This window comes from Rhinatrema bivittatum, chromosome 2 (assembly GCF_901001135.1).
Source record: "Rhinatrema bivittatum chromosome 2, aRhiBiv1.1, whole genome shotgun sequence".
Classification (NCBI taxonomy): domain Eukaryota; kingdom Metazoa; phylum Chordata; class Amphibia; order Gymnophiona; family Rhinatrematidae; genus Rhinatrema; species Rhinatrema bivittatum.
Genome location: NC_042616.1, coordinates 250,222,594 through 250,250,561, shown reverse-complemented (window position 1 = coordinate 250,250,561; position 27,968 = coordinate 250,222,594). Strand labels below are relative to the sequence as shown.

Below are 27,968 nucleotides of genomic sequence, written 5' to 3'. Positions count from 1 at the left end.
CCCAAATGAGTGAGTGTAAATTTTGAGATCCCTCCCATAGCCCAGGTCAGTTTCTTCAGTGTCTTTTTTTTTTTTTTTCTCTTTCTGGCAGGAATTGCTCCATTATGCTATTGGTACCATACTGCTCCTGATTGCATCAATAGTGGCGACATCAAAGAGCTATGGCGTAGCAGGACTGGTGGCGGGAGCGGTGAGGCTTGTCGTTTTATTACATCATAAGATATAATGCAAATGTCTGGGTGGGCTGGGGAGAGAGAGGGAAGATGTTTCAACGATCGGCGCATGCTGTGTCCTATTAAAAAAAAAAAATCCTTTGAGTGCGTCGGGTGGCAAGATAGCAGCTTGAACCTATTGAAAGCGTCTGGAACGTATGATGTGGTCTTAGCACGGTGTACGGGAAGGTCGTCAGGAGATATTTCATGTAGAAAGCAGCTTGTGAGTGGTGTTAGGCCAAGAGAACAGCAAAGCAAAGAAATAAAGCTACAAATGAATGAAATTACCCTTATTGTGCCAATAGTGCTCCACTGGTAGTTCGTGTTGAAGACTTGAAATCATAAGTTGTGATTTTTGTTTTGTTTTCCTTCTAGTAGTAGAAATGCTTGTGATAGTACCAGCAGCTGATGGATCTGGTCTAAATTACAATGCTTAAAGCATCCTATACAGATGTGACGTGAATAGAGTGTGTTAAAGAGAGGTTTCAGTTTGGATAACTCAAAAGCGATTTTAATTTGAGATGTCTCCCCTTTTCTCTCCTCTTAGGTATAAAATAGAGCGAGGGCAGCGCTTGGCTCTTTTTTTTTTTAGTCAACATTTTTTCCCATGTAATCTGAGATTTGGTGTACACCAAGAAAACATTTTGTTCTGTCCTTGATGATTTTGCACAACCCTTGCAGATCCTATTGAAAAGCTTCTTGGTTCTGCTGGTGGATTCCAGGGGTGAATAGAGGGCAACAGAGTCCCACAAATATGAGATGCATGATTACCCAGCTTCAAATGTCTGCAACAGTTTTGTTTGTTTTTTTGTTTATTTTTTAAAAATACCCATTGTGCATTTGCTCATGCCTGCAACAATTTCAACCTCAGATGCTTTCCACTTCTGAGATTATGGTCTCTCAGTGTGTCTACTCTATATGCTGAACCACGTGCTCTTGAAACTGAATCCCTTATGTAAAACCGATGGTAAGAATGGTATGCTTGGCTATGACGGGTAAGATCTGGGTCTCCTATCGCTAGGATTGGTGATACTGGGCAACCTAAGACAGCCGGATTCGAGCCATCAGGTATGAAGAATTATTAGCTATTACCTCCCGAGGAATTATTAGCTATAATTCTTCATACCTGATGGCTCGAATCCGGCTGTCTTAGGTTGCCCAGTATCACCAATCCTAGCGATAGGAGACCCAGATCTTACCCGTCATAGCCAAGCATACCATTCTTACCATCGGTTTTACATAAGGGATTCAGTTTCAAGAGCACGTGGTTCAGCATATAGAGTAGACATGCCTTGCATGCAGAGGCTTTAATGGAAATAGTATGGACCAGGCCTGGTCACATGACCACCCAGGGTTCCTTCACAAGGGGGAGGAAGAAACCAGTCTTTCAAAGCCTTTGTTTTTCTCACACTAGGGCTCTTTTGCTCACTAGTCTAGTTACACCCCCCCAAAAACAAAATGTATATTAACGGTGTGCATACATTTTTTTTTTTTTTTCGTTATCTTTTCAGATCCGGGGTGGGAAACATTTTTCATGGGCAATTTCATTTAAAAAAACAAAACAAAACTCTCCCCGACCCAGCGGTCCTTTTGCCCTTACCATGTGATGGCCCGAGAGTGGGAGATCGCTCCCAGGATCCCCACTGGGCCATTTGACGAGTCTTGGAGGGTGTGGGGGGGGTTGTATTTAATTAAACTTGAAAGGTTGGGGTGGGTTTGTGGCTTTTTTGTTTTGTTTTTTTAATAGATGTGCCCCCCCCCCAAAAAAAAAGATAGGAAAACCACACAAAATTTTGTGGGTTTTCCTTTCGGTTTTTTTGCTTCCCGAAACGCAACGAAATACGAAATATCGTCTTTATTTCCTATTTCGTTGCAAATGACTGCACACCACTAATGTATAAATATGTGTGTAAAATATAGATTTGTATATCACCCCACTGACGCCAAAGCTGCTGCTCTTTACCTGCATTGATGACAGGTAAACACAGTCCACAAGGATACGCCAATGGCTAGTGCACCAAACAGCTGAGAAAAATAAAGTCCAAAGCGCAATAAAAAGAAAAAGCTTAGTCTCTTGAAGTTTCCCAAAGCTGCATATCCCATGGAAGGTACCCACTTCTCCTGGCTCTTCCCCAGTGCCTATTTTAGGATGCAGCTCTCCTTCCTTCTTTTTCCCTGGTACTTCTCTCATGGCTCAGACTCAGGTGATCCTCTGGCAGATTCCTTTCTGTCAGTCAGCAATTCCTGTAAGACCTTCCTGTGATAAGACAGTTTTTCTCTCTGAACTCCCCAAAGGACAAACCTCTGTTGTTCTATATTTTTTCCAGTACTCTCTTTGTCTGAAGAAATTCCTCTTCCATGGACCTCCAGAACTCAGAGCCTCCGCAGGAATGCTTCTCAGGAATATAATCCCAGCTCTTCCAAAACGTCTTTCTTCCTTGAAAACATGGGAACGGGACGTTGGGCCCCAGCCACCTTCCTCGGCCAATAACATTCCTTTGGCACAGCACCCGACTATTTGAGAGAGAGCCCTCTCCTCTCGGTCCCTTCCCGGTAGAGGGAAAGACCCCCTTCAACTGCCCTCCTGGTGAGGGACACGCACAGTTGTAGCCCTCTGCTGAGGCGGACACCAGACCCCTTCTCTCCTTGCTCTCTGAATTGGTATGCCAGGTTTATTAAACTCTGGCATCTCCCACTGGAAACTGCCAGACCTAACATACATCATTACTGGCAAACAGACATGTGGAGGCCATTGCTGCCATGCTATAAAGGGGCACATTTTTTGACTTCCCTTACATAGGTGCCAATGCAATACATCCGTGTGGAAAACGGACGCTCAGTGTTCAGCTCTCACTTTCCTAACGCGCACCCAGCCACCTCTTCCTGGGCATGCAGTCAAATATTTAAATGAAGGGTCATGCTAAAAAGGAGGTGCTAGGGACCAGTGTTCACCCCTAGCATCTCCTTGGTAGCAGGTTAGGAAAATGGACGCTTAATTTTACGAGTGTCCCTTTTCCTAACCTGACCGCCGGCACATTTAAAAAAAAAATTTTTTTTTTTAATTAAACATTTTGGTCCTGCTCTGGGCAGGCGTTAATTTCTGAGGGTAAACATGCATGTCAAGCTCACATTTTTTTTTTCAGTCAGGGGAGAATAGCTAATAGGTCATCAACATGCATTTGCAGGTGATGAGTGCTATTAGCTTTGAAGGGAGTTGGACGCGTGTTTTGGATGCGCTAATCTCCCAAAACCTGTATCCAACCATGGGTTAAACAGTGCACTCGGCTGTATTGCTTCAGCCCTATAGATGTTAATAAAATTCATTTGCAGTAATAAGTACCAGTGGAGGTTATGACTTTGGAAACTACATCAGTTTTAAAAATTGCATCATATATATTTTATTTTATTTATTTAAAATCGTTTCTATACTGTTGCTAAGTAATATACCATCGCAACGGTTTACATGTAGGCACATAAATTAATGTAGGTGGGTGCATACTATAGTACATTCTAACAGGTGCCGCAAAAGGTTCAGTTACAATAAATCATTAAAGACAATCACTTGTTTAGTGAAGTAGGTATATGCGGGGGGAGGGTGTATAGAGAAAATACAATTTTTTAAACTAAAAAAAAATTATTATTTATTTTTAGTTTTCTACTGTGATCATGGGAACCTGGCTCCCCCTTCTTTTTTTTTTTTTCTTTAAGCATTTCTTCTACTCGTTTCCAGCTCAAAGCCTGGCCCAGCAGGGCTATGATACTATGAGTCTTCACTAATTTTTAAATTCTTCTCCCTCTCCTGTGTAGCCTAGCTTTTGCAGTGATTAGGGTTGCCAACTTTCAACTGTAAAATTTCCGAACACAATGGACACATTGAGTAAAATTTTCACCTTTGTCCTTCTGCATGACTATTTATTTAAAAAAAAAAAAATTACTTGCCAGTGCCACCTTTGTTAGAAATCTGTGCATGAAGTGAAGTACAACCAAATGATTCTAAATATAAAATTACCAATAACTGCCACTGCCACCCCAACCATTAGGAAGAATCAAATACTTGTCATTTATCAGGTCACACAAACTTTCTAATAACTCTTTTTAAATCTATTTTGTCCCATTACTGTTGCTTATCCCTTGAGCCAATGATCAGTCTCCTAGTAAGATACAGATGATGGCAGATAAAAACCCAAACTGCTCCATCCACTCTGCCCAGTTGAGATTCCTCTGCTTTGGGTTGAAGAGCGCACACATTCTCATATGCAACCCAACACCAACTCCCCCCCACCACCACCACCACCCCCCCACACACACACACTATCTTGTCTTTCTCCCGATATCACATCCCTATTGTAATTTGTTGCTTTCTGGCACCAAGCCCACACTCCATGAGTAAACTGAATTTCCTAGCATGTAGCCAGATGGACTCAGGACCAATGGGTTATGTGCTCTCCTGCTAACAGATGGAGATGAAATCAGGTTTCAAAGCTGACATCACCCTAGATACACCCCTGCAGTGACCTCAGCCCTTCAGTATCTCTCCGTCTCCTAGCAGATGTGGACATGCTTTCCCTATGGGTATCGCCTTACCCTTTAGAAGAAGACATTCCACTTTTAAATTTGAAGAAAGACTGAGCCCCGCTCTCCTGTGGTGATACCTAAAGGTCCCTCCCCCAGTTGAGAATTCCTGAGGTGATTTCCAAGGTCCCTCAGAGGTGTGTCTTGGTCCGGTAGCCGGTTCCCGGCATGGACTTTGCTGCTGAAGCAGCTGAAAGGCACCGTGTGCAGGAAGCCGAGCGCAGCGGTGACTGCCAATGCTGCCCCCCCCCCCCCCCCCCGCACAGCTGGGAGACTGTCTCTGTACTCAGCCAGTAAGCTCTGAGCCCAGGTAAGTTTAAAAAAAAAAATTCCTCCAGATTGAGATGTTGGAGGGATTTCGGTAACACGTCCTTCGGTCTCCTTGCTCAGCGTGCCATACCGACGTCATTCCTGATCCTGTTGGGGTAAGGAGAAGTGGGCTTCCAAGCGGCTTGAGCAGCCCCCCGATAGGCTAGGCCCCACTTTAGGTTCAGTAGGCACATCACATGTTAGACCACAGCAGTGCTATCTTGCACATGTTTTTGTGCATCTTCCATTGCCCACCATAGAGCGTCGGTAGGCGCAGTGCGTGCCGGCTCTGCACATGCACTGTGTGCACAACGTTATGCACATCTGTACAAGCACAACTCTCTAGGCACAGAAATTGGGGAAAAGCAGAGCGTATGGCCTGTGCGTATGCTTCACCACAGTCTGCGTAGGTGCCCAAAATCTGTGCGCTCAAAATTATTAAGCGCAAGCCTGCTGAACACGCAGTTACCATCCCTAATGGCTCCAGCAGCAAAGATAAGCACCATTCTCTTTGCTGCTTGACATATTAGGGCTACATAGTCTGAACTTGATTCTTACTTATGTTAGCACTGTGAGGAGGCCCAGGGCGAGTTGGCCTCCCCAGACTTTACTAAACCTGGCTCCTCCCAATCTGAGGATGGGTCAGCTAATTCCTTAATGGGAAGTATTCCAGATCTGCGTAATCCCGGGCCTGGGTCTTCCATGGGAGAGGGAAATCCAGTGGCACCTACCCCAGTATTTGGGCTAGGTATGGATCTGACTCCCTTCTCTTGATTTTAATTTTTTCAAGGCCTTAAAGCTTTCGTATGGGCACGGTCTGCTTCACTTGCCCCTGTCCAGATGGAACCCCAGCTGAATAAGGCCTCTCTTTCCCAGCCCTATCAGCAGGCCTCGAGACATGCCTCGCCTCACCAAGGGTATCCCAGGCAGACACCCAGACAGCACAGATGAAGGGGGCCCAGATTCCTTGGAAGATTGGGAAATCCCACCGGGTTTAGAACCATATCGGACCATGTTACGTTTTTCCATAGAGATGAATTGCCGGCCCTGGTTTCCCAGACCCTGAAGATGCTGGGAGTTCTGGGGCGGTCTCTATGACGGAATCAAAGAAGAATCCCATTTTGGTTTCTCTATGGAAAGCCTCTTGCTATTTTCCAGTGCTGGAAACCATCCAGGAGTTGATTGACCTGGAATGGAATACCCCTGAAGTGAGTTTTAAAGGTGGACGAGCATTAGAAGCTCTATACCACCTGGATCCAGCGGCGAGAGAACGTCTGTTTCCCTAAAGTGGATGCGCTGGTCTGTACGTTTCGAAGTGAACAACTATCCCAGTGGAGGTTGGAGAGGCCTTGAAGGATGCGCATGAAAGGCGGATGGAGTCCATCCTTAAACAAGCCTTTGACACAATAGCAATGACCTTACAGATTTCTGCTTGTTGTGCCCTGGTCGTTCGTTCGCGCCTGCTTCTCTCTCGGGAGGTGGATGACTCAGGGACAAATTCCAGAGAGGTTACGGAACCCACCGCTGCCTTTTTAGCTGACGTGGGCTCTGATCTAGTCCATACCTTGGCCAGAGGAGGTGGCCTCGGTGGTAGCAGCCAGAAGACAGCTATGAATGTGAAATTGGTCAGCAGATGCAATCTCTAAGGCTAACCTCACAAAGATGCCCTTTAAGGGATCACTCCTCTTCAGTAACAAATTAGAAAAGCTGGCCAGTAAATGGGGTGACTCTCCAGTGCCCCGGCTACCAGAAGATAATTTATTTATTGCTTTTATATACCATCAATCTATAGAAAAAAGCAGTTACAGCACCCAACGCTTTTGACCCAACAGGAACTAGACATTTGGGAGGTCTCGGTCCTTTGGGAGGTCTCAGTCCTTTAGGAGTCGACAGCCCAAGAGGGGCAGGTTTGGGTTCAGGTTCGTCCCGAACCCCCCAATGACGTTTTGCTTACCCACTCTCAGAACAAGGAGATAGGGGGTTGACTGTCCCTCTTCCACCATTGGTGGGTCGAGATCACTTTGGACAAATGGGTACTGGATGTCATGCAAGAAGGATATGTGCTGGAATTTTGCAGCACTCCTCAAGACATGTTCATGATGTCTCCTTGCCACTCCCAGCACAAGAAGGCAGTGGAGTCCACCTTGGCAAGGCTCCTCAGGTTGAGGGCTATAATTCCAGTCCCTGTGCCCCAGGAAAATACAGGGTGTTATTCCACTTATTTCATCGTACCCAAGAAGGAGGGTTCCTTTCACCTCATCCTGGACCTCTAGTGTCATCTGACATCTGTGAGTAATTCATTTCTGCATGGAAACTCTGGGCCCCGTGATAATGGTCGTACAACCGGCAGAGTTCTTAACCTCCCTGGACCTTTCCAAGGCCTACCTTCATATTCCAATCCAGCAAGAACATAGTTTCCTATGCTTTGCGGTAATGGGCCGCCATTATCAGTTCCAGGCGCTGCCCTTTGGCCTGGCCACCACCCCCAGAACACTTTCCATGATTGTGGTGGTTGTAGCGGCTGCACTGAGAAAAGAGGGAATCCAGGTGCACCCGTACTTGGATGACTGGTTGATCCAGGTAAAGTCCGTGGAAGAGAGTCTCCGGGTGACCAGCAGGGTGACCTCCCTGCTTCAGGAACTTGGTTGGATTGTAAAGTCTCAAATCATCCCAGTCCTTGGAATATCTGGGAGTCCAGTTCGACACCAAGCAGGGCAAGGTCTTCCTCCAATCCACACGGATTGGAGGAAGTATGTCAACCGACAAGTATGTCGGTTGACAAACACGATACGCCCGATGGTATGGAGCTATCTTCAGGTCCTCGGTTTGATGGTGTCAACCCTGAAGGTAGTACCATGAGCGAGGGCACACATACGACCACTTCAGCGCTCCTTGCTGTCACATTGGAACCCACTGTCTCAAGACTACTCGATTTGCCTTCACCTACCGATGGAAGTATGTTCTTGACTCCAGTGATGGCTGTAGGAAGATCACTTGGGCAAGGGTGTAACCCTGTTCCTGCTGAACTGGCTGGTCCTCACAACAGACACGAGCCTCCAGGCCTGGGGTGCTCACTGTCAGTATATGATGGCCTAGGGGCGTTGGACCAAGGAAAAGGCACTCTGGAATATAAACCGCCTGGAAGCCTGGGCAGTCAGATTGGCATATCTACAGTTCAGCCACATACTCCAGGGTCAAGCAGTCTGCGTAATGTCTGACAACGCAACAATGGTAGCCTACATCAACCGCCGAGGGGAACCAAGAGCCAGCAAGCGTCACAGGAGATAGATCTCCTTATGGAATGGGTGGAAATACATCTACAGATCTCAGCCTCCCACATTGCAGAAAAAGACATAATCAGAGCAGTCCTTCTAAGCAGGGAGAGTCTGGATCCAGGAGAATGGGGGTTGTTGGCCAAAGCCTTTCAGCTGGTGGTAGATTGCTGGGTCCTTCTGTCCATCGACCTACTGGCCGCATCTCACAATGCGAAGGCTCCCAGATTCTTCAATCGCAGAAGAGATCCATGTTCCCTGGGGATTGATGCTCTCATTCAGACCTGGCCAGAAGAGGACTTGCTATACGCCTTCCCTTTGTGGCCCCTGCTGGGTAGGGTCATTCACAGAATCGAGCACCACTGGGGATTTAATCCTACTAGTAGCTCCAGATTGGCTCAGGCGTCCGTGTAATGTGGACATGCGGGTACTCCTGGTGGAGAACCCTCTGTGCCTCCCTCCACACATGGACCTGCTTCAGCAGGAACTGGTCCTTCATGAGGATCTGACTCTATTCTGTCTTATGGTTTGGCCCTTGAGAGGGCTCGCCTGATGAAGAATGGATATTCGGTGGCAGTAATTTCCACTTTACTCCGCGCACGGAAGTTCTCTACATCCTTAGCGTATGTGCAGGTCTGGATAGTATTTGAATTCTGGTGCATGGAATGTGGTGTTTCCCCTTAGATGGCCAAAATCCCATTAATTATGGAATTTTTACGGGACAGCTTGAATAAAGGTTTGACCCTTAACTCCTTGAAGGTCCAGGTAGTGGCTCTGTTTCAGGGGTGAGGTGAATGGAACCCGCCTGTCAGCTCATCTGGACATGGCCTTTTTTCTGAAAGGGGTCAAGCACCTATGGCCACCCCTATGGTGGCTGGTTCCCTTGTGGAATCGTAATCAGGTATTGGAGTTTTTGGCAGGGCCATTCTTTCAGCCACTGCACAGTCTTTCCTTGCGCTTGTTAACCTTGAAAACTATGTTTCTGGTGGCTATTTGCTCAGCTCGTCGCATCTCTGAACTACAGGCATTGTCATGTCGGAAACCGTTCCTCCGGGTAGCTCCAGGAGCATTACAACTTCATACCATTCCATCCTTCTTGCCCAAAGTAGTCCAGAGTTTCATTTGAATCAGTCCATTTCGTTGCCATCCCTAGATAGGCACAATGACACAGAAGAATACAGACTCCTCCGCCATTTAAATGTCAGTAGGCTTTTGGTGCGGTATCTGGAAGTTTCAGAACCGGTCCGCAAGATGGACAGCTTATTTGTTCTTCACGGTGGAAGGAGGCAGGGCAAACCAGCGTCACAGGCTACCATAGCTTGCTGGATCAAGGTGCTGGTCACGGGAGCCTGTGTGGAAGCAGGAAAGTAATTACCCTTCCAGGTTAAAGCTCATTCCACTAGGGCTCAGGCAGTCTCCTGGGCGGAAGCTAGACTGCTGTCTCCTGACATCTACCGAGCGACGATGTGGTCCTCCTTACACACCTTCTCCAGTATTTCCTGGACGTTCAGGCCCAAGAAGACATAGCCTTTGCAAGGGTGGTGATAACTGGACCGCAGACAGCTCCCGCCAGATCGGGAGTAGCCTTTGTACATCCCATTGGTCCTGAGGTCCATCTGGCTACACACTAGATAATGGAGAAACTACTCACCTGATAATTTCATTTTCCTTAGTGTAGACAGATGGACTCGGCATCCTGCCTACGACTGCCCAAGAATGATGCCAAGGAATCACCCGAGAAATGAATATAGATGCTAAGAGATTATGGGTAAACATTCTCCCAATCCCTAGATCAGGGCATCTATAATCTTGCTGGGATTCAACGTTTGTTTGGTTGAGTACAGTTAGCCGTTTTAATCAAGGTTTTTCAATAGTATGTCCACAATGGCTTTTGAAGGGCTGAGGTCACTGCAGGGATATATCTAGGGTGATGTCAGCTTTGAAATCTGACTGTCTCCATCTGCTAGCAGGGGAGCATATAACCCATTGGACCTGAGTTCACCTGTCTACACTAAGGAAAACAAAATTGTCAGGTAAGTAATTTCTCCATTACAATTACAATATAGTAAACCTCCCAAACCAAAACACTAACTGCCAGCATACAAACAGTAAAAACCCTATCTAAGAAAAGACAACACTACAAATATTACCCTAGGCCTTAAAACACTTATTAGGAAAACAGAACAAGCAAGGCTGTTAGAGATCCCTACACAGAAACAAGTTTGCAGAATACCCTATCCTTGGTCACACATGTAAAATGCAGATAGATTCTCACAAAATACAGAAAAAAAAAGTGACCATAAAGTATAAATAGAAACATGCAGCTGGAAACTGCTACAAGCCAAATTCTGTATATAATAGGGATGTGCAATTGTTTTGCTGAATTGGAAAATTAAAAAAAAAATAGTCCCAATTCGGCATGGGTTGGAGGACCCAAATCCCAAGACGGATTTTCCTTGAACTTCGGGGAAAATTCGTTGTTTGGGTTAGCGCGGTGGGGAGGGGCACATTTATTTAAAAAAAACAAAAAACCCCAACCCTTCAAATTTAGTTAATTACAACCCTCGCCCCCCAAAACTTGCCTAAAGTCCCTGGTTGTCCAGCGGGGCCGTCCATTGCTCCTACCGTGTGACAGGGGCCGACCAATGACACCAGTAGCCCCTGTCACATGGTAAGGGCAAAGGGCCACCTGTGCCATTTTGTTTACTGGCAGCTGATGGCCCGCGAGTGGGAGATCGCTCCCGGGACCCCTGCTGGACCACCAGGGACTTTAGGCAAGTTTTGGGGGCGGTCGGGAGGGGGGCTTTGTAATTAACTAAATTTGAAGGGTTTGGGGGGGGGGTTTTGGGGGGGGGTTCCGGCAAAAATTGCCAAGGAAAAAAAACTCGTTGGAAAACAGTTTTCCACGGGTCCCCCGACTCGTTTTAAAATACGATTCATATCCCTAGTATATAATGCAAGAATGGAAAAACAGAAACATCCCCCATTCCTCAAAAAACAATGAAACATCTTAATAGTGAAACCATATTTTAAAATGATTCATAAACATTTCAGAAGAGCTGATGAATAGGATAACATCCAATAACTAACTCAAATTAAAAATTTTTTAAATTTACCAACCACCAATATTTCAAAATAGACACTTCAGATAAAGTCCAAAAATTCAAACAAATAGAGAGAAAAAATATCCTCCGCTGTCCATACCTGGGAACCTTTGATTTCCAGTCACCTTAGATTGTCCTGGATTACTGGAGGGGAGGCAGCATGCACACTTCTATTCGCACTTTCTCTTATAAAAGCACTCCTTATCACATACGTTCATTCTTTCTCTCACAAACACATTCATACAAAGATATAGGTTCTCACACACTCACAAGCCTTCTCTTTTATATGCTCACTCTCACACATGCAAAAATGTTTTCCCCACACACTCATTGGCTCTCTCCCTTACACACATATAGGCTCTCACACACTTGCTGGCACTCTCTCCCTCACATACACATGTTCTCTCTCCACCACCCCCCAAAGCTCTCATCACACGCAAACAGGTTCCCTCTCCCTCATGAATACTCACTGGTGCTCTCTTGCTCACATACACAGGTTTTCTAACACATTCTGGCTCTCTCCCCCACCATATATACATAGGCTCTCTCATACTCATGGGTTCTTCTCCCCCACCCTTTTCAGCTCTCACACTGGCGTTCTCTGCTCCCCATACATCCACACACAGGAGTTCTCTCACATCGAGAGGCACTCTCTCCTTCTCCCACACACACAGGCTCTCACATTCACAAGTTCTCCCCACACACACACAGGCTCTGACTCTCACACTCATTGGCATTCTTTCTCCCACACGTACACAGGCCTTTTCACCTCCTCTCACTCACTGTCTCTCCCACACACATACATAGGCTAGGCTCTCATATAGTTTGGCGTTCTGCTTCAACACATATAGGCCCGCTTGGGTCTCTTCTTTTCCTACAGCGGGAGGGGAGGTGCCAGTCACCTTATTGCACTTCAGGAGGAAGAAGTATTGGTGGTCCTACTTCTTTGAGAATTGAGGAATTAGCAGTCTCACGGGGTCTCTTCTTTTTTTCGCTGCAGGAGGGAAGGTTTCAGTGGCTCCACGGGGCCTTTAGTTATTGATCCATGGGTATGAGATGGTGCCGGCAGTCCCACTGAGCTTTTTAATTTTAATTTTTTAAACTTGTACCATGGATGGGAAGAGGTGATACGGTCAACCGGGCTTTCTCTGGTTTCGCCGTGGGCGGGAGGTGAGATGTCGGTGCGGGACCTTTTTTTCTATTTTTCATCGCAGGCTGGAGGTGAAGCACCGGTGACCTCACAGGGCTTTCTCTTGTTTCGCTGCAGGTGGGAGGGAAGATGTCAGCGGCCCCCACAAAGCCTTTTGTTGATTTGTGGGTGTGAGATGAAGGCCGGCAGCCCCGCTGAGCCTTTTTAAAAAATTATTATTTAATTTGGGACACAGGCGGGAAGGTAGATGCTGGTGGCCGAGATTGCAGCAGAGAAAAGGGGACGTCGAGTACAGGCAGGCAACTCTCAGGAGGTACAGCGCCACCCTTGGCTGTGGAGTTTAACCACGGTTCCTTCAAATTAGGTGGCCAGATGTGATGCGATTGAATGGTTGCTGTGCTCAACTGTAGGGTTAAAATGCAGACAATTTCCAGACAGTACTTTAAAATTCTGTGCTGTCTGGAGAAAATCCCTACAGTTGGCAACCTTAGCAGTGATTGTTTTGTAGCTTGGAGGCATGAGCTGTGGCTCCCTTCAAAACTCAGTCCAGATTCACTCTTGAGCCATTCGGTGGCTGTTGCTTTTCAGTTGGTTGGGGGCTAAGACTGCGACCTTTGCAGTAGGCCCAACAACAGAAGCTGGGCCTGGGTTTGAAGGCAGGAGTCCCGCCTGCACTGCTGCTGACCCAGTAAGCTGGCCTCTGATGGGAACTTGATATGTCCAGTATTCTGTGTGTTATGTATTGATTGATTGGTTTATCCTGGTTGCAGTAAAAATGCCAGAAGACATTAATATAAAATGACTTTTTTTTAAATTCTGGGGCTGCTTGTCTTGAATATATGTGTAAAACTAATGATTTTTGGATGCATATTTCATGGCTGAAAATATTTATTTTTCTTTTAATTAATCCTCTCCATATGTTTGCAGAGCTTTGGATTTTTAGCTACATTCCTTTGTGTTTTGAGCATGTGGCTGTCTTACAAGATCTCCTGTATTACTCAGACAACAGGTATGTAGCAAACCTAACTACAAACATTAATGCGCTGCAGAGAAGGTAAAAAAAAAGAGCGGAAAGATGTGCTGCTCGGAGCGCATACAATCTCCAAAGGCATTCTTTACGTCGAAAGGGAATATGTGACTGACCAACAGAGAGGTGAAGTTGATTTGTGTGAGTGAGAGAAGGAGTGAAACTGATTTTTGTGTGGGTGTATGTCAGAAAATCAGACTTTCATAGGTGAAAAACCATATAATCCTGGGAGAAAAAGGAGATATAGCAGCAAAATATGTTCTATCCTGTGTACCCTATAATTTTATTTTTTCCATTGATAAGCAGGGCTGAATTAGCCATGCTCAGTGAATGATGTCAGGAAGCACGGGGTGGAGCTCTACTGGACATGTGTGGGAGTTCCCGCATGATTGTAGCTTTTTTAATTGCCTCGAATTCAAATTAAAGTCAACACTGTGATATGGAGTAGTCCAGCTGCCACATAAGTCTGTTATACTGGAATCAGGCATGAAGAAAGCCAAAATGTCTCATCTTTTATTCCTATGACAGATCACAAAGAGCATAATTGTGAACCTATTCGCTCAAAATGCCAAAAATCACAAAAGGTATCGCCAAATCTATTTTGAAAACGGACGTGATGACGTCACCAGCGAGCATGGCGGCTTAAGCGAACACTCCCGGCTCGACCCTGTACTTTTTTGCCTTAAAACGCGGCGCTCATAACTTTTTCACTTCGCTCTTTGCCGCTCTCGACCCCCCGAGGTTTCGCGATGGCGGGGAAGAGAAAAGCTGTTAATTTAAAGCAATTCTCCTATGAAAAAACGGAGACTGAGGCCGGCGCACCAGCGGAGGAGCAGGCCATTGAGGGGGCCATGGCGTCTGAGCCCGACCATGCGCTTCCACAGACGCTCGATGACTTACCCTCGCGCTCGGAGCTCCGGGAGTGGTTTGTGGAGCTCCGAGCAGATATGAAACAACACAAACGCGACCTGCAGACCCTCATAACGGATGTTAAAGAGGATTTGGCGGCTCTGGGTCGTCGGGTCGACGATTTGGATAACCGGATGGACAGGCAGGAGGAACTCATGCGGTGCACAGGAGAGCATCTAAAAACTAGCAGCGTGGAGCGCATGACCTTGGAGGAAAAGCTGGAAGACCTAGAAAACAGGTCACGACGCAATAATTTGCGCCTACGGGGCATTCCAGAGACGCCAGCATTTTCTGACTGTAGGGAGGTAGCCACACGCCTGCTTCGCTTTATCATGCAGTCGGCGTCCCCTGCCAGTTCTGAGGGGGAACAATCCTCCTTTACTTATAATATTGAACGAGCACACCGCGTGCAGGGACCCCGCACAGGAGACCGACCTAGGGACATACTGCTTTGCATGCAAGTCTTCTGGGAGAAGGACAAAATCTATTTAGAGTCCAGGAAACAGCGAGAGTGGGTGTGGGAAGGCCATAAGGTGAGCATTTATGCGGACCTGGCGGCCTCCACCCTTCGTAAGCGGTACGAGCTGAGAGCTGCAACATCGGTGCTGCAGGGGAAGTCGATTCGCTATAAGTGGACTTTTCCCTTTGGGCTTCTCTTTACTGTAGCCGGAGTCTCCTACCGGATCAAGAATCTTGCAGAAGCAAAGGAGGCGTTCACTAAAGCTAACATCTCTAATGATCTTCCTACCAGCCGGCCGGAGGAAATGCCATTCCGAATGCATGCCAAACCGGGATGGCAGAGAGTGGGCAACAACAAGCGCCTGGCGCGACAGAAGTCTAATCTCGATCACCACTCTCGAGAGCCAGTGCCTGACTCATGACTCCACAGTGGCTGGTTACTGCATACTGTATTAAGATTATGAGTTGCCTGATTTTTCCTCAGTACAGGTTGTTTATCTCAGAGCGCATTTACCAGGCTGGTTTTGTTCTGTTACCAATGCCTTTTTTCTTAGCCTAATGTAGGTCCAGCCTGGGCAGTGCGCGAATCTTTGTTCATCACTTAGCCGGATGAGCTTTCTGCTCTATGGTGCGATCACGTTCTCAGATTACAGGTATCCAGGGAGTGGATACAAATGGTTTGGGGGGATTGGGAAGGGTGGGTTCTTATTCCATGAGTTCACAATGTTCTTTGCTGATTGGAATCCAGGTGCCAGTGTCTTGGAGAGATTGGAGGGCATATGCTGTTTTGGCCTGGGGGTGGGGAAGGGAAAATTATGAATGGCTCTGAGGGTCTGGTCCCTTAATGTTAAGGGCCTTAATTCTCCCAAAAAGCGACAACTCCTGCAGAGAGATTTACAACAACAAAATGTTTCGGTGGCTCTAATTCAGGAAACTCATATGCGCAAGCGCCATGAAAGGTTATTACAATTCGCTGGATACCCTCATGTATATCTGGCAGCCAGCACTCGAGGCAGTAAATATGCTGGGGTGGGTATTTTGATTGCCAGGTCCGTCACGTATGACTATATTTCTCATTTTGCAGATCCTGGTGGAAGGTATATTTTGTTAAAGGTAAAGTTGGCCCAGCATATATATACGATTATTAATCTTTATGCACCAAACAAGGATCAGGGGCCTTTCCTCCGATCCCTCGCTGACCAGCTGTATCCCTTTGTTGAAGGGCGGATTATCTGGGGGGGTGATCATAACCTGGTGCGCAATGCGCGGCTAGACACTTCCCACCGTATGAAAACCGGAAGCTGGACTGCCTCATCTGAGTTATCTACTATATTGTCTACATGGGGGTTGGTAGATATTTGGAGATCTCGCAATCCTTTCTCCAGAGTGTATACCTTTTTTTCTCACCCCCACACCTCGTATTCGAGGATTGACTTCTTCTTAGTAGATAAGGGGTTACAGAACCTGGTCCTGGATGTGGGTATTGGTGATATTACCTGGACAGATCACGCCCCTGTGTGGGTGACAATGACACTCGCCCCTGTAGATAATGGGTTGCGCTTCTGGAGACTGCGAGAGGATCTCTTGGGGGACGCAGAGCGGTGCAAACTGGTTAATGAATACCTCCGGGAGTACTTTCACCAGAATGAAGGTTCGGTGTCAGACGCCGGATCACTCTGGGAATGCTCTAAGGTGGTCGTCCGCGGTAAACTCATAGCGTTAGCTACAGCGGAGAAAAAGCAAAGGGAACACCGTAGAGCAGAACTACTCGGCCAACTGCACCGGCTGGCCCGCCAACATGCACTATCCCTGAATGCTGATACACTGAGACATTTGGGGGCTGTTCGGACAGAACTTAATCTGCTCGATGCTGCGTGGGTTGCCCATGCTCTGGAACGCACAAACCAGAGATTCTTTGAGGGTTCCAATAAAGCAGGGCGCATTCTAGCTCGGCAGTTGAAGCAACGAGCCCTGCAGAATAACATAGCCCAGATTAAAAACTCAGAGGGGAAGTATGTTACCTCTAATACAGAGATTAGGGAGTGTTTTACTAAATTTTACGAAACCCTCTATAAAAGGGATGACACCATTCAAGATCAGTCTGTTGAGCAATACCTTCAGGCTTTGGTGCTCCCTGACCTAACAGTGGATCAACAGGGCATTTTAGATGACCCGATTAATTTGGCAGAGGTTCAGACAGCTATTCGGGACCTAAAGGCCGGTAAAGCACCAGGCCTTGATGGCTTTTCGGGGGCGTACTATAAGAAATGCAGTACAACCCTTCTCACTCCTCTAGTGAATTTTTTTAATAGCTTGCGTGAGGGCGCTCACTTACCACCACACACTAACACAGCGGGCATAACGGTGCTGGCCAAGCCTGGTAGGGACCCCACCCACTGTAGTTCCTACCGCCCAATCTCACTAATTAACCTTGATCTCAAGATACTGGCGCGGGTTCTAGCGGCCCGTCTTAACTTAGTTTTGCCGGGGTTGGTGCACAGGGATCAGGTGGGGTTTATCCCGCAAAGAATGGCGGCCGATAATGTTCGCAAAGTTACTGATATTATGTGGTGGGCCAGGAAGCAGGACATCCCGTTGTTATTATTGGCTATCGACGCTGAAAAAGCGTTTGACCTTGTGCATTGGGACTTCCTATTCGCTACCCTGCAGAAAATGCATTTTGGGCCCATGTTTATAAAATGGATAAGGGTACTTTACCACCTGCCTGCAGCACGCATAAAGGTCAATGGGGGTTATGGGGGTACGTTCCCAGTGCAGCGGGGAACTAGACAGGGGTGTCCGTTGTCGCCCTTGCTCTTTGCCCTCTTCTTGGAGCCTTTTGCGGAGCGAGTGCGTACCTCCACGCAAATTACGGGTGTTCAATTGGGGGATTTACACCTGAAACTCTCGCTTTTTGCGGACGACATACTCATGACTATTACCAACCCCACCACCTCTTTGAGGGCCATTACAACTGAGATTCAATCCTTTAGTGCAGTGTCTGGTTTTAAGATTAACCTTGATAAGTCCGAACTCCTTAATGTATCGGTTGATGCCGGCACAGTCAGGGAGCTACAACAGCTGTATCCGTTTCGCTTAGCTACCACCTCTATTAAATATTTAGGGGTTCACTTAGGGGCCGACATCGATGCCCTCTATAATCTCAACTATATTCCACTGTTAGGGAAAATAAGGAAGGATTTACAGGTTTGGGATAGAGGTCGGCACTCTTGGATGGGGCGTGTAGCCATTGTAAAAATGAATATTTTGCCCAGATTTTTATACCTGTTCATTACTCTGTCTATATATCTCAGCTCCGCTCTCTTGAGGTCTTGGCAAAAGATCTTATTCGATTTTATTTGGCGCAAGCGACCCCCGCGCATTTCTCGTCGACTATTATACTTGCCTAGGGATCGGGGAGGCCTTGGAATGCCTAATTTAGAAAAGTATTATGTGGCGGCTCAACTTTTGGTTATCCTGGATGGTCACCGGGTGTCCACTGCCAAACAGTGGGTAGCGCTTGCTGACCACGTTTTGGGAGGGATGCCACTATCGGCCCTGTGTTGGCAGCCCCGTTTCACGTGGTTGAAAGCAGACCTCCTCACCCCATCCACACTTACCACCATGAGATTATTGGCTAAGTGGAAGAAGCTTGTGGTAGGAACACGCCAATATTTTTACTCTACCCATGTCTCTCATCTGATTAACTTCCCAGCTGGGCATAATACCCCCGCCTTTCGGAATTGGTACATCCGAGGTCTTACCAGGATTGAACACTTTCTAGGGGGTGGAGCGGCTTTAACCTGGCCTCAACTTCAGAGTACGTATCAGTTGCCTGCTACGGACTTCCTAGCCGGCTATCAGATCGCTCACTTCCTAAATAGTGCGCCTGTATCTCCCTCCATAGCACAGGGTAAAACTTTAATGGAACACTATTGTGCAGCCGTTGATAAAAAGCGGGGAATGGTTTCCAAGCTATATATTCTTCTATCCGGGGGTGATGCGAGGCCTTTTCCTCACACGCAGGCCTGGGAGAGGGATCTAGCGAGGGTCATTACGGATGAGGAGTGGCTACAAGTATACACTACTGTCAAAAAATGCTCTATATCGGCGAATGTTCAGGAGAATTGTTTTAAAATGGTTACCAGGTGGTACCTGACCCCTCTTACCTTGCATAAACGTTACCCTAATCTTAGTGCTATGTGCTGGCGTAATTGTGGGTCTCAAGGCGACTACCTACATATGTGGTGGACCTGTCCCTTGGTACAATCTCTGTGGTCCCAAGTGGCTCATTGGGTGGAACATATCTTGCAGGTCACGGAGCTCCACAATGCTGGATTCATGTTAATCAATTTACCACACAAAGAACTGACCAAGCCACAAGCTTCATTGTGTCAACAGGTATTTATTGCAACCAGGATGGTACTTGCACAACATTGGAAGCAGTCGATAATTCCTGCTCTTCCACGTATTCAACAAAAGGTTCATTACTTGTGTCGAATGGCGGCAATTACTGCGGAGATTCATCACACTGTGTCTACTTTTAAAGCCACATGGACACCGTTCCTGGACTGGGAAAAGACTGTTTCTGATTAGCCTTGCTCTAAACCGGGACTATGACTCTCTTTTTCTTCTGGCCTTGGCAGACTAAGTCTATCCTTGCTACGGGAGTCCAATCTGTGATAAGTCTTTCTCACTATTCCTAATTACGAACTCACGGAAGAGGGTGGGGATCCGGGGGTAGGGGGTGGGGGGTTGGGGGGGGGAAGAGGTTCTGGGTGACGTTTCTAATGTTTGTAAATGTTGAAAGACAACAGGTCTGCCATTTTGTTGTTATGTTGGTCTTGACTGTTTGTTTTTCTTTCAACTTAATAAAATATAAATTTAAAAAAAAAAAAAAAATCTATTTTGAAAACAGTGCTTCACTTTTCACCACACTTTTTCTAATAAAAATGTTTCTATAATATTAGTGTGGTGAAAAGTGAAGCACTGTTTTCAAAATAGATTTGGCGATACCTTTTGTCATCTTTTATTCCAACATGCCACCAGAAAATGATCACAGAATTCTGGATGATGTGGGAAAAAGATATTCCAGGGCATCATGCCTTTAGCCAGAATCACACCACCCGTTTTACATGATGCAATATATATACGCGAGTGAGTTCAAAAATTAAAACCTTACATTCACTTGGAGACTAGAGAACAGATATCCCCTGTACCACTGCATGATTTGGAGGAAGCACTACAGCATCTTTTGCGATCAGTTTATGAAGCTTTCAGTACCATTGCTTGGACTTTGGCAGCGTCTATAGGAGCCAGACCTATGATGTGGTTGATACGCAAAGATGTCCCCAAAACCTTGCTGAGCTTAAGAGACAAAACCTCTTTGGAGGGAAACTTCGAGAAACTGTCTCCTAAATTAAGAAGTATAACATAGCAGTTCAATCATTGTCTACTTCTACAGCACACCAAAATAAGGGCAGACCTTCGTATCTGCAGTATGTGTTCATACTACCCTAGGAGGTCTTAAGACTCTATCAATCATATCATCTCCTGGCTTTGTAACAGTCATCTCAATTCAGGGGTAGACAGAATGGTGCCAACAAAAATCGCAGCACCATCCACTTGCAAAAATGTCCTAGAGCTTTTGATCAATTGCCCACCTAAGCCACAACCACAGGTAGGGGACAGAATCAAACAATATTCATAAGCCTGGACTCCAATAAACATAGATTGATGGGTGTTGAAGATAGTCCAGGAAGGTTACCATCTCAGCTCCTTGCAATGTTCACTGATTCTCCAAGTGGTGCTTCTCCCCACTGACCCATTCCAGCTCCCCCGTCTTGATAGAAGAGCTTCAGAAACCCTTGCATCAGAGCATCGTTCAGGAAATAGACCTGTTCTTACACAAAGGTTTTTACTTTCCAATATTTCTTGTTTCCCAAGAAAACAGGAGATCTTTGGCTCATCTTAGACATCAAGAACCTGAACCTATATCTTTGTCAAGAGAAATTAAGGATGACCTCTCTAAGCATAATCCTTCCATTCATTTAGTTGAACAATTGAATGTGTTTATTCAATCTCAAAGATGCCTGTGCACATGTCCCAATAAACCCTTCTTGCTTGCGCTATCTTTGTTTCAAGGTGAGGGAGGAACACTATCAATACAAAGTTCTTCCATTTGGACTCTCGTCGGCCTCCCAGAGCCTTCACGAAATGCCATGGAGTGGCTATTGCACACTTACAACTCCAGGGAATATGGATATTCCCTCCTTTGAATGACTGGTTGATCATGGCACCAAACAGAAATGCACTTCTCTCAGATACCCAGATGACCGTTCGGTACCTGGTATCCCAGGACTTCCTCACCAGCTATGAGAAATCCATGCTACAACCAGCACAGCATCTCCAGTTCAGAGGAGCGCAGATGGATTCCATTCTGATAAGGGCTTTTCTTCCCCTCAACAGGGTAGCAAAACTCAAATCAATGGCCAATGCACTTCTGTTGCAGGCTTCATAGCTGCTTGCTGCATATTAGTACTCTTGGGTCATTTAGCAACAGCAATTCATGTCGAACCCCACACATGCCCCATTTACAGTGGGGACTCAGAAACTAATGGAACCAAATGCTTCAACCTCTCTCCTCCAGGATTCAAATTACAAAGGGCATGTGACAAATACACTGGTGGTTACAACCTCGGGTATTGGAGATTGATGCCTCCCTGCAACCAACCCCACACCAAGTCATTTTAATGGATGCCTCCGACATTGGTTGGGGAGCCCACATAAACCAATACAAGACACAAGGATTTTGGTCAGTCAGGGAAGAGAGTTTACGTATCAACCTATTAGAACTCAGTGATGTGACACACTCTCGCAGCATTCCATCCCATTTTTTGAGGGAAGAACATAATGATTCACATGGATAACCAAGTCGCCATCTTTTTACATCAACGGAGGCACGGGTTCATAGCTCCTCTGCCGGGAAGCCCTTCACATCTGGAAAGGAGCAGAATAGAATTGGGCCTCCTTACAGGTCACATGCTTACCAAGTATTGCGAAAAGAGGTGGACAAATTCAGCAGGATATTCTGCCCCCTCCCCCCCACCTATTTCATCAGTGGGGAGGGCATCCATGGATTGAGCTCATTGCCACAGAACAAAACAGGAAGTTAAATTGATTTTGCTCCCTCCATCCAAGTCTCCTACAAGAAGCTCTAGAAGCCTTCCTACTTCCATAAACAAGGAGGCCTCGTATGCTTTTCTTCCCCCTCCCACTAATATTGAATACTATTCAAAAATGCATACAGAACTGAGCCAGATGATCCTGATCACACTAGCCTGGCTGAGCCAATTGTGATGTGTGTATTTCATACACTTCTCAGTGGACCGTCCAGTTTCTCTGGGGACAATCCAACCCTCCTGACCCAAGAAGGGAGATTGTTGCATCAGGTGCAGTAGGAATCACTGAACCTCGCTGCTTGGATGTTGAACGCTCAGTACTAGCTCAATGAGCCCTGTCAGAGCTTATGCAAAACATCTTGCTTTCTGCAAGGAAACATTCACAAAATGTAGTTCCTCCTTTAAGTGGAATTGTTACTCATGTTGGTTTACTGCACATAAACTCAGCCCCTTCACTTGCGAGCCTAGACATTTACTGTTCTTCACCACCTTTCCCATGCAGGATTAGCGACCATGTCAGCACAAGTTCACCTAAGCACCATCATGGCCTACCATTCTCAGGAGAACAGAGCCCCAATTTCCATGCATCTTCTTCTAATATCCAAATTCATGAAAGGGCTCCTGCATCTCCATCCGCCAGTGCAGAAACCTCTCATTTCCTGGGATATCAATATAGTTCTTACTTTAATGAAATCTCCTTTCGACTGCGCCACTGAAATTTTTGACTTGGAAGGTGCTCTTCCTAGTGGCTGTCACCTCTACTTAGAAGAGTTGGTGAACTGCACGCCATAGTTCACTGTTCTCCTTACCTGTAATTTTTCCATGACAAGGTGGTGCTCCAGAAAGAACCCTAAATTTCTACCAAAAGCAGTGCCAGCTTTTCATATCGACTAATCAATTATACTTCCGGTGACATACCTGAAACCTCATACACTCGAGAGGGAAAAATTGCTTCACCTATTGGACTACAAAAGAGCTTTGGCATTCTACAACTGCAGGATGCAAAGCCACAGGAAAGCATCTCAACTGCTCATATCGTATGACCCCAATAGATTGGGCATAACTGTCTCAGATTAGACTCTATCAAATTGGATTACATCCTGTATATAATACTGCAACTCAGCAAGGGAGATTGAACTCGCTAATACACTTAAAGCCCATCAGGTGCAAGCAGCTGCTTCATCCATAGCACATGTCAAGGATGTACCCATAGAAGAAATCTGCAGAGCTGTAGCTGGGTCATTGGTGCATACCTTCACATCTCACTACTAGGGGTGTGCATTTGTTCCCTACGAATTGGTAATCCGCAACATTTAGGGCCATATTAATTGTATTCGTGGGGAAGCGAAATGTATCTCGATTCCCTACAAATACAATGAATCTTCACCGAATTATTCAGCCGTCTAAAGGAGCCAATTTAAACAAACCCCCCACTCTTCTGACCCCCCCCCAAGACTTACCAAAACTCCCTAGTGGTTCAGCGGGGGGTCCAGGAGCAACCTCCTGTGACATAGTGAGGGCAAAGGCTATCGGCGCCATTTTGAATACTGGCAGCCGACGTTCCGAGTGCAGGAGGTCACTCCCGGACCCCCGCTGGACTTTTGGCAAGTCTTGTGGGGGTCAGGAGGGTCCCCCAAGACTTGCCAAAAGTCCCTGGTGGTCCAGCGGGGGTCCAGGAGTGATCTCCTGCACTCGGGCCGTCGGCTGCCAGTAATCAAAATGGCGCCGATAGCCTTTGCCCTTACTATGTCACAGGGGCTACCGGTGCCAGTGGTCAGCTCCTGTCACATGGTAGGAGCAATGGATGGCTGGCGCCATCTTGTGCTCCTACCATGTGACAGGGGCTGACCAATGGCACCGGTAGCCCCTGTGACATAGTAGATCAAAGGCTATCGGTGCCATTTTGAATACCGGCAGCCGAGGGTGTGAGTGCAGGAGATGGCTCCCAGACTCCCCGCTGGACCACCAGGAAGTTTTGGTAAGTCTTGGGGAGGTCAGGAGGGTGGGGGGTTGTAGTTAGTTTAATTTTAGCCGGGAAACGAATAAGAATCAACATATAAATGTATCGGGGGGGGGGCCCTTGCCGAATGGAATGAATCTGCCCCCCAACTAATACGAATCCCGAATGCAACGTATTGCGTCCCGCTGCACATCCCTACTCACTACTGCCTAGACACCTTGGCAGTCAGAGAATTCTGTGGGATGAGCAATCTTGCAGCAGGCAGTTTCCAAGTAGTCTATAGTGGAGTTTGAGTTGCTAATTTCTTAAAGCTGCGCTGCACCCCTCAGCTTGGGACTCCCCACTGAGCATGGCCCTGCTTATGAAAAAAGCAAGTTTGCTTACTGTAAACTGTGTTTTCCTTAGAATGAATTAGCTATGCGATACCTGCCCACTTCCCTGGACAGCAGTCTTGCTACTTCTTGAGCTTTGAAATAGACTGAGGAGATTCTGGAAGCTACAATCGAGCGAGGACTCTCACACATGTCCAGTAGAACTCAAAGCTCTACTACCTTAGAGAGAATGCTCTCCTCCTTGCCGCCTAATGTCGCCCACTGAGCATGACTATTTCATCCTGCTATCTACTGTAAGCAAATTTGCTTTTATTTTTAACATGATTGTGTATGTTCTTTGGGTTTTTTTGCTTTTATTTTAACCTCTTTATATATTACATTTGACAGCACATGTACAAATTATCATACCAATAAAGTTTCCTGAGGGAGGTGGGGGGGAGGTTAAGTGTGTGTGTGTGTGAGAGAGAGAGAGATTATCTGGGTTTGATTCTAGACCTATATCTGTGCTCATTGGACTGATTCGGGATTGGAAGTGCTATGGAAATGCTACTGTTATGTACCCCAGGGAAGTAGCACAGAATATTGCTATGATCTCTAAAGCTTCTGGTGGGATGAAAAGTGACATTACAATGAATCTTGAAATAAGCAGAATCCTGCCTTTTCAGCTACTGGGAGGTCAAGAGAGTAGAAAAGAGAAGACATATAAAAAAGACAGGTGATAAAAATAATAGAAGCTAAAAGTGAATGTTCTGAAACTTATTTATTTTATTTAAAAGGTTTTATATACCGACAACCGTTTGCACATCGTGTCGGTTTATAGGTAACTTTGAACCAAGGTATAAATAGGCATGGTCTTTACAAAGAACAATCAACAAAAATAAAAAATAACAAATATACTATAAAGTTTAGTTGGAAAATTCAACTGGGGGTGTCATAAGTTAGGAGAGGGGGATGAACAACAATAACAATAAGAAAAGGCTATGTACAGGGTTCAAAAAATAGGGTCATTGAGATGTAAACTTGTAAGCTTTAGGGCCTCTGGTCCTGATGGATAACCAGCTGCTGCAGGACAGACTCTGTTTTGAATCTTAAACTGGTTGGTGCAAGATTCATTGAGAAGTGTGGGGAATAGTTAGTGCTGGAATATAAAAAGCATGCTAGAAGTTTCCTGGGGGGAAAATAGGAAAACGGAATTTGCATTGGTCTAAGATGGTGAGCGCTGGTCCTCAAGGGCCACAAACAAGCCTAGTTTTCAAGATGCCTGCAATGACTGTTTATCACGTATCTTTGCATACATCTGTATATTTGGACTACCCAGAAAGTTGGATCTATTTACAGTCTTGTGTCCATAGTTGGGAACCCTTTATCTAGAAAGATCATGCATTGCCTCTATTGGATGCAAATCTATCTCATATATGAAGTGTGGAAATTCTGAAACTTAAACTGGCTGGGAGGTGCTCCAGGACCTACTTGAGAGAGGCTGGTCTAGAGAGAAAATCACTTGTGATGGGCTATCTATGTGCAAGTTTCAGAAACGGTTAGGAAAGACTTAGTCACAAAGATACAGCTATATTTATTTTCTGTTCCCCTGCTGTGACTGAGGTTTTGGCTTTCCATGAGCAAAATTAACACTGGCTTCTTTTCAAAGGTGCCACCGCATGATCATGTTATCGTTTGAAGAGGAGGATGTCTTAAAACTGATAAAGAGAAGAACAGAATGTATTTCAGAGACATTCATTGCAAGCCTGAGCAGTTACTGCACAATGGGCACTGAGAGGTCAGATTTGTACACGTTCAAACAGATGCTAGACGTCTTGAACACAGCTCTGCGTGCCAGCCGACTTGAACATTTACAGAGCATTGACGTTTCGTATTCTCCAACTGCCTTCAACCAGACTGACATCTCACATTCAGAGAGATTTTAATAAAGTTCATGAATATGCAGAAGAGACTTTTTTTTTTTTTTTTTGTGGAAATGGAGACTGTGTTGGTTGGAAAATCGCCTTAATCCTTTTGAGAGCTGATCTCCTCTCCAGCACCAGAAATGCCTGGGAAAATTTGCTGATACTTTTCTCCACTCACTGCCTTGGAACGTCTCCTAACCAGTATCGGGGGAAAAATGGCTTTAAACAAAAACAAGAAACTTTGAATACACTTTTGTAATCCCTGGTATCTTTAATATCTGTACACGTTTTTTGTTTTCCAGTAGAGCAAGAATTTCCCTTGCTGCAGTTTTACCTAACTGCGTATCTTAATCAAGTGCACTCAGGTCAACCTGAAAATCCATTACTGTAGAAAAGCTATTTGAGTAGGTCAGATAAATGTCATATTCTTCTTCTGGATCTCTTAATCATATGCTGTAGATTAGGTTGATAGAGACCAGAAGTTAAAATATAACCTTTTTACTGAGACAGGCAACCATGCGTGTGCTTGTAGGGTGAAAGGAACAGACAAGAACTAATGTGTTGTGGTTTACAAGTTTCACTGTGAATGAAAGGTAATCGACACAGTGTGTCACTTTAATGGTTTCCTTATACAGTATAGCACCAGTACTAGCTGGACATGGTAGTATTTAAGATTGCTGCCCTGCCTATGATGTGCTTTTGCCAAAGAAATTGCATTCTTCTCTCAAGATGTAAAAGCCGGTGGGATCAACTTCAGAACTTTCTGTTTTTCACTAAACTCTGCAGATATCTTTCATTCGTTCCATCAATTCGTTTATCTGTGTTTTTATTTGCTGTTTTATATATTTTATATATTTTTTTTTTTGTTATACATTTGCTCTTTTTAAAAAAAATTGACTTGAAGTATCTGGCAAGTAGGAAGACGTGTAAAGTAAATAAAGACAGCTGAAGCACAAAATTCTGTTTTCTTAAAACCTTCCTCCTATCATATTTTGATCAAAATGCAAAGGTCTCACTTTTCGGTAAAATTATTTAATTAAAAATCCACATATATCAAGTGTCAATATTTTTTTGATACAAGGCATCCAGTACCTGCCTAAAATTTTAAACTGCTTATACTTTAGTAACAAACGCCGTGTTGCCGATTCACATCATTTTCATATAGATGATTCACAGGAAATCTTTTTGGCCTCTTGAGGATGAACATCAGAAAATCCCTGAATCGCTCCATAAGCAGATGGTTTTGAGCAAAGAAATATGTCGCGACCTGAAAAAATATAATGGGAGCATACAGGATGAGATGCCACTCCGCCTACAACCCTGAGTACAAATAGCACTCTCCTGGATATATACATGCTGCAGCACTCAGTTGTGGCGATCCTACTAAACCAACTTGGTATCCACAAGCTAGCTTGTAGGAATAGGTGTATTAAAAAAAAAAATATGCTGATGATATACTGGAGGAGAAGGGGTGCTGTCCGTGGGAGAGACCAGATTTCTAATTGCAAACAATTACAACAGATACTTGCTCCAAGTCTTAAAACACTTTTAACCGAGAGTCAGCTTGAAAAATCCAT

At 45.6% G+C, this 27,968-nt stretch overlaps 1 protein-coding gene across 1 annotated transcript in view; it reads left to right on the top strand.

Moving 5' to 3' along the window:
- Positions 1 to 27,436, top strand: part of CMTM7 (CKLF like MARVEL transmembrane domain containing 7) — an 80,138-nt gene extending 52,702 nt beyond the window's left edge. The window contains exons 3-5 of the mRNA XM_029589411.1: positions 92 to 190; positions 13,547 to 13,628; positions 26,136 to 27,436. Of these exons, the coding sequence (XP_029445271.1) occupies positions 92 to 190; positions 13,547 to 13,628; positions 26,136 to 26,149 (195 nt within the window). The 3' untranslated portion in view covers positions 26,150 to 27,436. The remainder of the gene's footprint in view (positions 1 to 91; positions 191 to 13,546; positions 13,629 to 26,135) is intronic.
- The last annotated feature ends 532 nt before the right edge of the window (positions 27,437 to 27,968 follow it).